The sequence below is a fragment of the Pipistrellus hanaki genome (assembly GCF_964339955.1).
Source record: "Pipistrellus hanaki genome assembly, chromosome: 1".
NCBI classification, from domain to species: Eukaryota; Metazoa; Chordata; class Mammalia; order Chiroptera; family Vespertilionidae; genus Pipistrellus; species Pipistrellus hanaki.
Window position 1 is genome coordinate 169,045,064 of NC_140503.1, and position 12,550 is coordinate 169,057,613.

Below are 12,550 nucleotides of genomic sequence, written 5' to 3' on the forward strand. Positions count from 1 at the left end.
GTGGCATCAAGTAGATTTTGTTTGGTTAGAGATGGGAAATATGGCAGCTTATTTATTTGCAGGTGGGAATGATTTAGTGATTTGGGGAAATTGATCAGAAAAGAGAGAGAGGACAATTGCTGAAACTGTTCTTGCAAAGGCAAGAGGGGCTAGGAAGTGGTATACAGTGGAGGGTTTGCTCTTAGGTTATGTTGAAGAAAATACATACATACAGTAAGGAGATGGACCATGCGTGCACTGATGCCAGTGAATTGTGGAAAATTCATTGTATCTGAGTCATGCTTGGATAAATAGCACAACTTGGCTTTACAGTGGCCCCAGTCCCTCTATGCTTGTGAATCTTAGTGGCCACAAAACCTTTATATATCTATTGCTGTGGCTCTTCAGCCACCTCAGCTGACATTTGAATAGTTTCATATATTGAAATTCGCATGGGCATTGTTTTAATGAGTAGCAAGCTTACATTTAAGTAGCTAATCCTTACTGATTTCTTTGCATAATCTCATTTGATCATCTCACCAAATCTATGAAGTTGGAGCTACCCTGTTTCCCCGAAAATGAGACAGTGTCTTATATTAATTTTTTTCTCCCAAAGTTGCGCTAGGTCTTATTTTCAGGAGATGTCTTATCTTTCCAAGTGCTAGGTCTTATTTTCGGAGGATGTCTTATTTTCGGGGAAACACGGTATTATTACTAACCTTCAGTTGGCAAATGAGAAAACTGAGTCTAAGGAAAAATAACTTGTTCAGGTTCATATGTTAACTAGCTGCTTTTTGACACTGTAGTTCATTCCTTAACTATATGATAGGCTATATTGCTTTACAGAAGTATTTGGGCCTGTGAAATGTCTAATTTCTGAATGCAGCAAAGTAACATTGGATATGATTTAGTTTTCTTATGTAATTTTACTGAGATTAAATACTTTTGACATCTTTGAGCTTTACCCATCACTCTTTTTTTTTTTTTTCTCCCCCCTCCTCCCAAAGACTGAGAATTTAAGAGCCTTTTACCAAAATGTTTGAAGCTACACTAGAGGAAAATTTGGTTGACTGGCTGTGGGTAGGCAGAGTGTAATCATTCTTGTGGTAGTTTTCCTTTATAAATCAGATTTTAAATTAGAAGTTGACAGTAATATGAAGTGAGTAAGAGCATAGAAGCATGATCTTCAGTTTCAAAATGATCAGAATTGAAATTTTCATTTGGCTTCTTGCTGGCTAGTGACAGGCCATCTAAGATAATAACACCTACCTACTGCGAGTGTTGTGAGAATTAGAGATGATATATTCTCGAGCACAAAGGGCAGTCCAGTGTTTATTCTAATAGATGGCAAATAATTGGGTAGCTACTGTGTCAATTCATAAGCTTACCATCAAGGGAAGGTAGCCTGAGAGGTTACTGAGTGCATCTTTTCCCTTGATAACCTTAATTTCCACCTGGAAGTGGACTCACTCAGGGTTTAATTTCAGAAATGTTTCTTGTGTGCACATTTTAGCAATGATTTACTATTTAGCATTAGAGATGACAAAGCTCTATAGCAATACACCATCTTTATTTTGAAAAAAATTCCAGGACATGCTGTCTGACAGGGAACATGGGACCGTCCCAGGGAATCTGGAATGCGTAAGGGTGAGGCTCTGGGTGAGGAGGAGCCTCCCTGTATTCTTAGATTTTCTACTTCTCCAGTCACTTAATCCAGGCATCAGTATATTGTCTAGAGTCTAGACTTTGGTTGTGTGAATTCCCTTCAGCAGAGATGGGAAATCCATACATTAAAATAAAGCATTACTTTCTCCTTCCCATGGAACAGTAAATAGATGGTTAGAGAAAGAGTTATAACTGGGATTATTGGTGCAGCCAGATGCTCAAGGTCCTGGGATAATAAGTCAGAGTGTAGAGCAGCCAAGACCAGTGGTCGGCAAACTCATTAATCAACAGAGTCAAATATCAACAGTACAACGATTGAAATTTCTTTTGAGAGCCACATTTTTAAAACTTAAACTTCTTGCAACTCTACATCTTCAAAATAGACTCGCCCAGGCTGTGATATTTTGTGGAAGAGCCACACTCAAGGGACCAAAGAGCTGCATGTGGCTTGCAAGCCACAGTTTGCCAACCACGGGCCTAGACAAAGCAAAGGCTCTTTAGTTACCTGCATCACCACCTTAACACACATCAAATACATTCTATTGACAAGAGATCCTAGCAAGTATAAAATCAGCTATTAGAGTACATTGGGAATGCCAGGTTGAATGGGGAGTTCTTATCCTCAAGGAATTTATTGGGGGCAAGCTTTGTCAGTCCACATCCAAGATTCCGATTCATCATTCGTTTACTATGGGAACTTTCCCCTCCGTCACTCCACTCCTGCGACACTTGAGTTCACCCCCTAAAATTTCAAGTTCTTTCCCTGAACCAGAACTTACAAAAGTATTCACCAGAGATTTGGTTGCAGGGAGACCAACCTCTGTACCTGTGCTTTCAGTAATATCTACTATTAGTCCTTGGCTATGACATGGAGCACCGATGGTACAGGGTGGCAAAGTTAGGCTCCAGGGTTGGAACTGGGATTCACTTTTTTCTGTGCTAGGACAGTCTTACTCCTCTGCCTATTGAATATTTACAACCAGGTTACTTACTCTTCATTTTTAAAGAGAGAGATTTTGTTTAAATCCATTGGTCATTACGAGTGGCCTAATGATTACAAACATGCACTTAAGAAATTTCCAAGTTGCAAAATGACTTCATTTGTCTTCTGGTACTCTACACATCATTTGAAGTAGGTATGTATTTAAAAATCAGGGAAAATAATGAAAACATAGTGATTCTATAAGGATATTTAACATTATAGATTGTAGGTTCAATTATGGGTCTCAAACTCTATTGAATGACATGTGTTCCTATAAGTGAACAGTATTTGTGAATCATATAATTTTTTAAGGTACTTTAACACACTATTGGACTAGTCTAAGATTAGAATTCTGAAGGTGGGGAACTCTTTAATTTATATTCTCAAATTTCCCTTTCCATGTTTTCTTTTTCCATTCTGTTTTTTTTTTCTTCTTCATTCTTTTTAAAAAATGTATTTTTATTGATTTCAGAGAGGAAGGGAGAGGGAGAGATAGAAACACCAATGATGAGAGAAAATAATTGATTGGCTGCCTTCATGTCCCTATTGAGGGTCAAGCCCAGAACCTGGGCATATGCCCTGACCAGGAATCTGACCATAACCGGCTGGTTCATAGGTCAATGTTCAGTTACTGAGCCATGCTAGCTGGGCCTCTTTTTTCATTGTTGCCTTCTTATTTCCTTCAGTATCCACTGTCTTCTGCCTTTAAAACCATTTCTATTAAGGGATAATTGGTTCATTCAGTGTATCTTTCCCAAGATGCTTGCATTTTAGCAGACATAATATTCATTTTAGCAGACATAATATTGGCTAAACTAGGGGAATTAAGTTCTAATTTTGAAATTCAATTTAACATGTAAGTGGCCACCCATGTTGTCAGGTGGATCCCAAATACACTTTTATACTCAAGTGAGTGTCTGTCCCATGTAAGGAATACTGTGCAAAATGACAATGCCATTTGCTCTTGACTAACTAGTAATATCTGCATATTCAATTTATAGATAATTATTTCTTCTTTTTTTAACTTATTTCCTCATTTTCTGAAAATGTTCTGTGATTTATGGGACATGGCATGATGTTGTAGAATGAGGATATGGGCTTGGGAGTAGCAGTTGGATCTATATCTGAGCTTCACAGTTATTTGACCTTGTACACATACCTTGTGATTCTCAGTTTCCTCATCTCTGAAGTATGATTGTTAGGGTTGTTATGATGGAAAAAATGTGTATGTACTACAGTGTTTAAATTACAGGTCATGGTATATGCAACATAGAGTAGCTGTTGTAACTAATATAAATTTTACTCTTATAGGAAAACATATTGAAATAAAAAGAAAAAATTTCTACATAACAGAAACTTTTTAAAGTTTGTAGCATGTGTCAGTTAAGCAGAAATAACTGGGAATGTGTCTTGATTATAAGCAAGCCAGATGCAGTTAATGGGAACTTACGTTCATGTTCTTAAATATATAAATGAGATATGCATTATAATAAACTTTTTTAAAAAGTAAAAAAAAGATTTGTTGAACACAGTTGCCTCAGGCCATTTGAGAAATGATTTGAGTTATGAGAAATGTAATACTTAAGAGATGATTCAGAGATATACCCATTATGTGTATTGAGAGTGCAGTCTTGTGAGTTGGGCACTTTATGCTTGTGCTGTGTTCTCTTGTTGCACAGGGTCCTACAATTCTATTTTTCACTCCACAGATTCACCAATAAAGAGACACAAAGAGTATGAGCTGGTGACTCCAGTCAGCACAAATCTAGAAGGACACTATCTCTCTCATATTCTTTCTGCAAATCACAAAAAGAGGTCAACAAGGGACGTGTCTTCCAACTCTGAGCAATTGTTCTTTAATATCACGGCATTTGGAAGAGATTTTCATCTGCGACTAAAGCCCAACACTCAGCTCATAGCTCCTGGGGCTGTTGTGGAATGGCAAGAAACCTCTCCGGTGCCTGGGAATATAACCGACCCAGTTAATGATCGTCAACCAGGAAGTGCTTCTGAAAGAATCTGGAAAACAGAGCCTTTGCAGACTAACTGTGCTTACGTGGGTGACATCATGGACATTCCAGGAACCTCTGTTGCCATTAACAACTGTGATGGTCTGGTAAGACTCATTCCCTCTTGTGTGTGTATATGTTTGCAGGTGTTTGGGAGTGTACCATGGCTCCAGCATGGTTTGGAAGGTAGAGGTGGAAAGGAAGCCTCATTATAATATTTTAAATTCAGGAGGAAGCAGTAGAACACATTTTACTGTCAAAGATGTGTGCTTTGGCTCAATTTTGACATGGAGACATTATTCCAAGAAACAAAAGACAGCTATTTTAATATTTTTTGCTTATGTTTTCACTTGTGTTACATTGGGGAATTTTATTTCCTTATTTCTTTCAAAGCACTCTGAAAACTTTCTAATAGAAACACAGATAACTCCAAAATGATAATATTATACTTCTTATGTGGAAACTTTGGGTATTTTCTTAAAGAAAGTATTTTGAAAGCATTTTTTTCATTTCCCCACAGAATGCTAAAATGGGAAATGAGCAGATCTTAATGTCACAATTTGTTCAAATAGCATTACTTTATGTGGTTGTTTCTGTATGGTAGCTTTGATTCATTATTTCCCTTTTTCTTGAAGTAAAATACCCATACATTGTTCTTTAGTTTTAAGGTTGAATCCAATAGTAACTGACCCTTCTTTGTACACTCTGCAGATGTGAGATATTTTTATTTATGTTGTATCCCCAGATGTTATTTGAAAAGAGTGTCAATGTTTATGCCTTTTCTATCCACAGTTGACTCCAAGTCTTTGTTTAAAAAAGAGCAACCATTTTTCCTTTCTATGGTTGCCAGGCTGCTGTTTCTTGGGAGTTCAGACCTATTCCCTTTGTTTTGCCACTGCTTCTAAGAGTTCTCAAAATATTCCTTACATTCCTGCTTATAATTACCCTACCTTGGTCCTCCACCAGTACTGTGAATATTTTGTAATATCCTCTCTATACCTAAGATGATTAGTGATGTTGAACATTTTTTCATATGTCTATTGGCCATCTGTATATCTTCTTTGGAGAAGTGTCTATTCAGTCCTTTGCTCATTGTTAAATTGGACTGTTTGTATGACTTCTTTTTAAAAAAATATATTTTATTGATTTTCTACAGAGAGGAAGGGAGAAGGATAGAGAGTTAGAAACATCTATGAGAGAGAAACATAGATCAGCTCCCCCCTCCCCCTCCCCTCCCCCCCCCACTGGGGATGTGTCCGCAACCAAGGCACATGCCCTTGACTGGAATCGAACCTGGGACCTTTATGTCTGTAGGCCGACGTTCTATCCACTGAGCCAAACCGGTTTCGGCTGTATGACTTCTTTATATATTTTGAAAATTAATTTCTTATATATCGTTGATGAATATGTTCTCCCATTGAGTGGGTTCCCTTTTGATTTTGGTGGCTTTTTTGATGTGCAGATGCTTTTTAGTTTGATGTAGTCCTATTTTTTTCTTCATTTTTCTTATTCTAGGAGATGTATTGGTGAAAATATTGCTATGTGAGATGTTTTGAGACTTTATTGCCCATGCTTTCTTCTAGGACTTTTATAGTTTTCTTCTAGAAACTTTTAATAGTTTTGTGACTTTTATTTAAGTCTTTTTTTTCCCCATTTTAAGTTTATTCTAGTGTATGGTATAAGTTTGTGGTCTAGTTTCATTTTTCTTTTTTCTTTTTGCATGTACCTGTCCAATTTTCCCAGCACCATTTATTGATAAGACTATCATACTTTATTGTATGCTCTTGCCTCCTTTGTCAAATATTAATTGACCATATTGGCATGGGTTGATTTCTGGGTTCTCTATTCTGCTCCATTGGTCTATATGCCTATTCTTCTGTCAGTACAAGGCTATTTTTAAAATTTAAATGGCTTTATAGTATAGTTTGATATCAAAACTATAAAGAACTTTGTTGTTCTTTCTGAAGATTGCTGAGGCTATTTGGGGTTTCTTTTTGGTTCCATCTAAATTTTTGGAATGTAGATCTGTGAACTGTACCATTGGTATTTTAATAGGGATTGCTTTGGGTAGATATTTGAATGATGTTAATTCTTCCAGTCTATGAACATGGTATATACTCCCACTTGTTTGTATCTTCCTCCATTTTCTTTTCAATGTCCTATGATTTTCCTTGGTTAAGTTTATTCCCAGGTATGTTATTTTTTGTTGTTGTTGCAATGGTCATTGGGGTTATTTGTTTAATTTATCTTTCTGAGAGTTCATTATTGGTGTAAAAAAATGCCATCCATTTCTGGATGATAATTTTGTATACTACTTTGCCACAGTCATTTATTAAATCTAGAAGTTTTTTGGTGGAGTATTTAGGGTTTTCTGTGTATAATATCATGTCATTTGTGAATAATGGCAGTTTTACTTCTTTCTTTCCAATTTTGATGCCTTTTATTTATTTTTTCTTGCCTGATCACTGTTGGTAGGATTTCCCGTACTATTTTGAAGGAGAATGGTGAAGGCGGATAACCCTGTTGTGTTCCTTATCTTAAGGGAAACACTTGTAGTTTTTGCCCATTGAGTAAGATGTTGGTTGTAAGTTTGTATGTTGAGGCATAGTCTCTCTATTTCCTCTTTGCTGAGAGTTGTTATCATAAACAGGCACTATATTTTGTCTAATGCTTTTTCTGAATCTATTGATATGATCATGTGATTTTTAGCATTCATTTTATTTTTGATGTATCACATTTATGGATTTGTGAATACTGTACCAGCTTTGCATCTCTGGAGTAAATAACACTTGATCATGGTGTATGATCTTAATGTGTTGCTGGATCCAAATATTTTTTGAGGATTTTAGCATCTATGTTCTTTAGGGATATTGGTCTGTAATTTTTTTTTTATTTTGAAGTGTCTTTATCTGTTTTTGGAATTAGGATAATACTGGCCACATAAAAAGGGCTTGGAAGTCTTTCGTCCTCTTGGATTTTTTGAAATAGTTAAAAAGGATAAGGGTTAATTCCTTTTTGAATGTTTGTGACAAGATAAATATAGCAAGTGAGACATTATATAGAAACTTATATAGCAATTTGACAGTTATTGTATTTGTGTTGGTTCTAATAAAAAATGGGCCTGGGTTTTTTTGTGTCTTATTTTATTTTACTTTTTTTCTAGATATTAGTTTTTATTGTATTTACGAAATTATTAGTATGAGGTCAAGTGGGGAGAAAAGAAACTGTTTCTTCACCACAGATAGTTTGAAAAGCAAGCAATGGCTTTTACTTATTTTTACCTCTGGATACCCTAAACTTGACCAAAATACCCTATTCCAGGTAACTGTGCAAAATGATTACAGGAAAGGTACTTTAACATTGAAGAGGGCAGAGAAATTATTGGAGTGATATATCCAGAGCCATGGTCTAGAATAGGGGTGGGGAACATCCGGCCTTCAAACGATATAAGGCCCATGAAACCATTTGGTCTGGCCCTGCCAAGGCATTAGGGATGAGTTAATTAAATGTTGGATCAAATATAGCAGGCTAATTTTTAAGTTTATAAGTTAGTATGGCCCACAAATGTTGTTATAAATATCCAAATGGCCTTTGGCAGAAAAAACGTTCCTCATCCCTGGTCTAGACTGTGATCTAGACATGCTTAATAACTAAAATATGATTCTTTATATTTCTGAAATCAACATCAAAGTTTTCTGCACAAAGAATCAACGATTCTCACCTAGTGAACCAAGAACAATGTCTGTTCCTGTCTAGCATGACTTTTTTCTAGTCTTTGCCAAGATTACCATTTATGAGTGACTTCTAATTCTTTAAGTTACAACTTTATTCCTGCTCTTGTGTATCCCACTTATAGGTAAGAATTATTGAGAGCTGAAACCGGTTTGGCTCAGTGGATAGAGAGTCGGCCTGTGGACTGAAGGGCCCAGGTTCAATTCCGGTCAAGGGCATGTGCCTTGGTTGTGGGCACGTCCCCAGTAGGGGGTATGCAGGAGGCAGCTGATCGATGTTTCTCTCTCATCGATGTTTCTAACTCTCTATCCCTCCCTCTTCCTCTCTGTAAAAAATCAATAAAATATATTTTAAAAAAAAGAATTATTGAGATACTCAGTCATAGACGTGTTCTGGCTTTCTGACAGCATCCAATCTAGAACAAAGCCCTGCTCTTCTGGGTTCTTCCTCGAATCACCCAACCAAAGCCTATATCCTGTTAATAGGTTTTTTTCCTGACACTTCTTATTACTGAGATGTTAATGTTATTCTCCCTCCATGCAATTTGCAATAAACCCTGCTTGTCCACTGCCGATGAGCTCCTGGTGGTTTTTGGCTGGAGGGGTTGACATGCTTTACCATTTTGCTTTTACATCTTTGAGGTGAGGGTCCAGTGGTCAACAGTCAGGGTGATGGCAGGCATTTCACACTCTTCTCAGTGGGGAGACACTTCTGGCTGAGAATCCCAGCTGAAAATAGATTTCTTTCCTCCACAGATCCCTGGCATTTGCTCTGTGACACCATTAAATCTCCCCTAGCAGTAGTGGCAGCTCACAATCCTATTTTGTGGTCTACAAATTTGCCAAAATAAAGGATTGTTTGGTTAGTAGGATTTATGGCATCTATTTCATAACATAAGGAAACTGGATTTTTTTCTAGGCTTGCTTGAACAATATGGCTTTGTTAATTCTCCTGGGTTATCATTAGAGGAAACTGGTTGGGAGTGGAAGAACTGACTGGTGATGGTTCTTTTGGGTTATCCAGTTCAGTGATTTCCTCATGAGTTGATCCAGGGAGCTGTTCTAGGACAGAAGTTTTCAACTTTTTTTCTAACATTTGGAATTTCTCCGTCCTATGAAATCACTAGTGGTTATCTAATAAAATAATATGTATCATGGATAAACTCAAGAAAGGCCTTGGTTAAAAAGCAAGGTGTGAGCCGAAACCGGTTTGGCTCAGTGGTAGAGCGTCGGTCTGCGGACTGAAAGGTCCCGGGTTCGATTCCGGTCAAGGGCATGTATCTTGGTTGCAGGCACATCCCCAGTAGGGGGTGTGCAAGAGGCAACTGGTCGATGTTTCTCTCTCATCCACGTTTCTATCTCTCTCCCTTCCTCTCTGTAAAAAAATCAATAAAATATATTAAAAAAAAAAAAAAAAGCAAGGTGTGAGATGTTCCTCCTCCTGGTTCCTTGTCTTCTTGTCTTACTCTCCTTCCAGACCACTCCTGACACATCTAACAGCAACCATCACTGTTAGGGCAGGAGGTATTGGACGCTTAAGGTTAACAATTTGGGAAACACAAACAGAACCTCTTTTCTAAAATATCTGATTAATACTTGGTTAATACTGGAGATACATTATGGTTAATACTGGAGATACATTATGATAATTATGATAATTAAGGTTGCAAAGTAAGAAACACTGCAGTTAGTTTACCTAACTTGTGATCTAATTTGTGGAAAAAAGTCTTCTCTGAAGTGAATACCTTGGTGAGAATCCTGTAATTTTCAGATCATCTAATGTATCTCCAGTATTAACCACATTTGGTTAATACTGGAGATACATTATGCTTTTTAGGTTTGGGGCATGGCCAAATTAAGTCTTCATTCACTAACTCAGATAGAAAGCAACCTTAAGATTTCCTTGTTGTAAGACTTTTGCTTTGGGATTTGATACCTTCAAAAACATATTCTTGCCGAAACCGGTTTGGCTCAGTGGATAGAACGTCGGCCTGTGGACTGAAGGGTCCAGGTTCTATTCCAGTCAGGGGCATGTACCTTGGTTGTGGGCACATCCCCATTGGGGGTTGTGCAGGAGGCAGCTGGTTGATGTTTCTCTCTCATTTATGTTTCTAACTCTCTATCCCTCTCCCTTCTCTCTGTAAAAAAAAATCAATAAAATATATATTTTTAAAAACATATTCTTGTCACGCCTCTTTCAGAAAGTCTATCTGTAGAGGCATTTTTTAAGAAGTCTATTTAGAAAATTATTATGAAATAGTATACTTGGGATTGAGAACATTTGACCAGTGATTGTAAATACAGTTTCATCTAGTAAATGAAGTGTTTGATACTAAAAATAGATACAACTCTGCAGCTATTTATCATGGATTTAGAAAAGAGGGCTTTCTAGCGCTGGTCTTTAGATATTAACATTTGAACATCTGCTTTTTATGAGAAGAACCTGATCACCAATGGCCAGTCACCTTTCACCTTTTCCTTCTGTGGAACATGTATATAGGTGTCATGCACTTTATTGATGGGATAAGAGGGATATCTGTGTTTTCAAGGTTTACATGTTGATTTAGAAGACCCTGAAGTTCTGAGGAACAATGGAGTGAAACCTTGTTTCAGCTCTAGGCACCTAACCAGACAGTTTTAGCAAGACCTTACGGAGAACGTTAATGCATCTTTCACACAGTCTGGCTCCTAGGAAACCAATGATTGTTAAGTACCCTCTTTTTTCTGTCTGTAATTATTGGTCCTCAAGATTTTGTGATTAATAATGATAATTAAGGTTGCAAAGTAAGAAACACTGCAGTTAGTTTACCTAACTTGTGATCTAATTTGTGGAAAAAAGTCTTCTCTGAAGTGAATACCTTGGTGAGAATCCTGTAATTTTCAGATCATCTTCTCCACCAGATACAGAGCTCCTTTATCATATTTTTCTCTGTGTGGTACTCCAACCTCTGCTCTGAAGACTTCTAAGGATGGGAAACTCACTACTTTCCATCTTATTTATATAGAGCTCTGCCACATAGAAAGTTCTTCCGGAGGTTCTACTTAGAAACATGAAGTGAAAATATATTTCTCCACTTATTAGATTCTTCAGTGTTGACAAAGATATAGTGACAATGCTTGCCCTCTTACTGTTGTTATTACAATACTTAGGTTTCACATAATGAACACTTGATCATTCAGTGCACCGTGCAGGAAACTACTTCATTTTTAGGAAACATTTTCCTTATTAGTGTGATAGATGCCATATCCTGGCTAGAATGGAATTAACCAGACACAAGTCACAATTTTAACATTCCTCTCAAGCTGTACATTTGATCAAATATTTTAAATTATGAATCTCAGAGTGAGCCTTTTTAAAAAAAAATTTTTTTGAGAGTGACTAAGAATTCTACGGCATTAGCTTGGCTATACTATTGTTCATAGTCTTCCCAACTTTGTTCATTTCATATCTCTTTCATTAGGTGATGGTGGTTAATATGCTATCTTATATCTTATATCCATTCTTTTCATACTAGAGGGTTTTTTTTTTTAACATACAAACAGGAGTATGCATTTTCTATAACTTTGTGGAAACAGTTGACGTGAGATAGAAATAAAAAGGGCATGGTGGGTCCCTAGCTCAAACTACCGGAAAATTCATTTTTTAAATTAAATGGCATTATCAAAGAAAGCTTGATATTTTTTTAAATGAAGTGATAGGACTTGCCAACCCCAGTTTAAATGTATGAGATTTCTGGAAGGCTTACTTTTGTCTGGTGATGTCCCTAAGTGGAAGTTCTTTATAGATTGAGAGGACTGTGCTATTAGATGCCGGGGTGTCATATGAACATGGCAGGACCCAGTCTGAGCATGTGAAGCCCAAGAGAAAATGAAGAACAGCACTTAGTGAGAGATTCTGCAAATGTTAGCAACCAAACACAGTGGGAAACGTTTTATTTAGCATTATCTGTGAAACACTATGCTTTTAACATAGTGATTGGAATCTTGGGGCAATACTTCCTTTGGGCTTGCAGGATACTTGATCTTGCTTAGAGGGTGCCAATATTTCATGCTTGCCTGCCTAGCTTCATATAGTCCTTTATTGTGCATGCCTGGCTCCGAGGATGGTATTAACTGGCTGCCAGGACAAGAATGCAGACTAAGCATAGTGATGCGGGTTCAGCTCAAATTAAGTCCCTGTGAGA

General features: G+C 37.1%; 1 protein-coding gene across 2 annotated transcripts in view; it reads left to right on the forward strand.

Annotated features, from left to right (window-relative positions):
* Positions 1 to 12,550, forward strand: part of ADAMTS3 (ADAM metallopeptidase with thrombospondin type 1 motif 3) — a 237,137-nt gene that overhangs the window by 20,311 nt on the left and 204,276 nt on the right. For both annotated transcript variants that reach the window (XM_084889724.1, XM_084889723.1), the window contains exon 3: positions 4,336 to 4,742. In XM_084889724.1, coding sequence (XP_084745850.1) covers positions 4,336 to 4,742 — 407 coding nt within the window. The remainder of the gene's footprint in view (positions 1 to 4,335; positions 4,743 to 12,550) is intronic.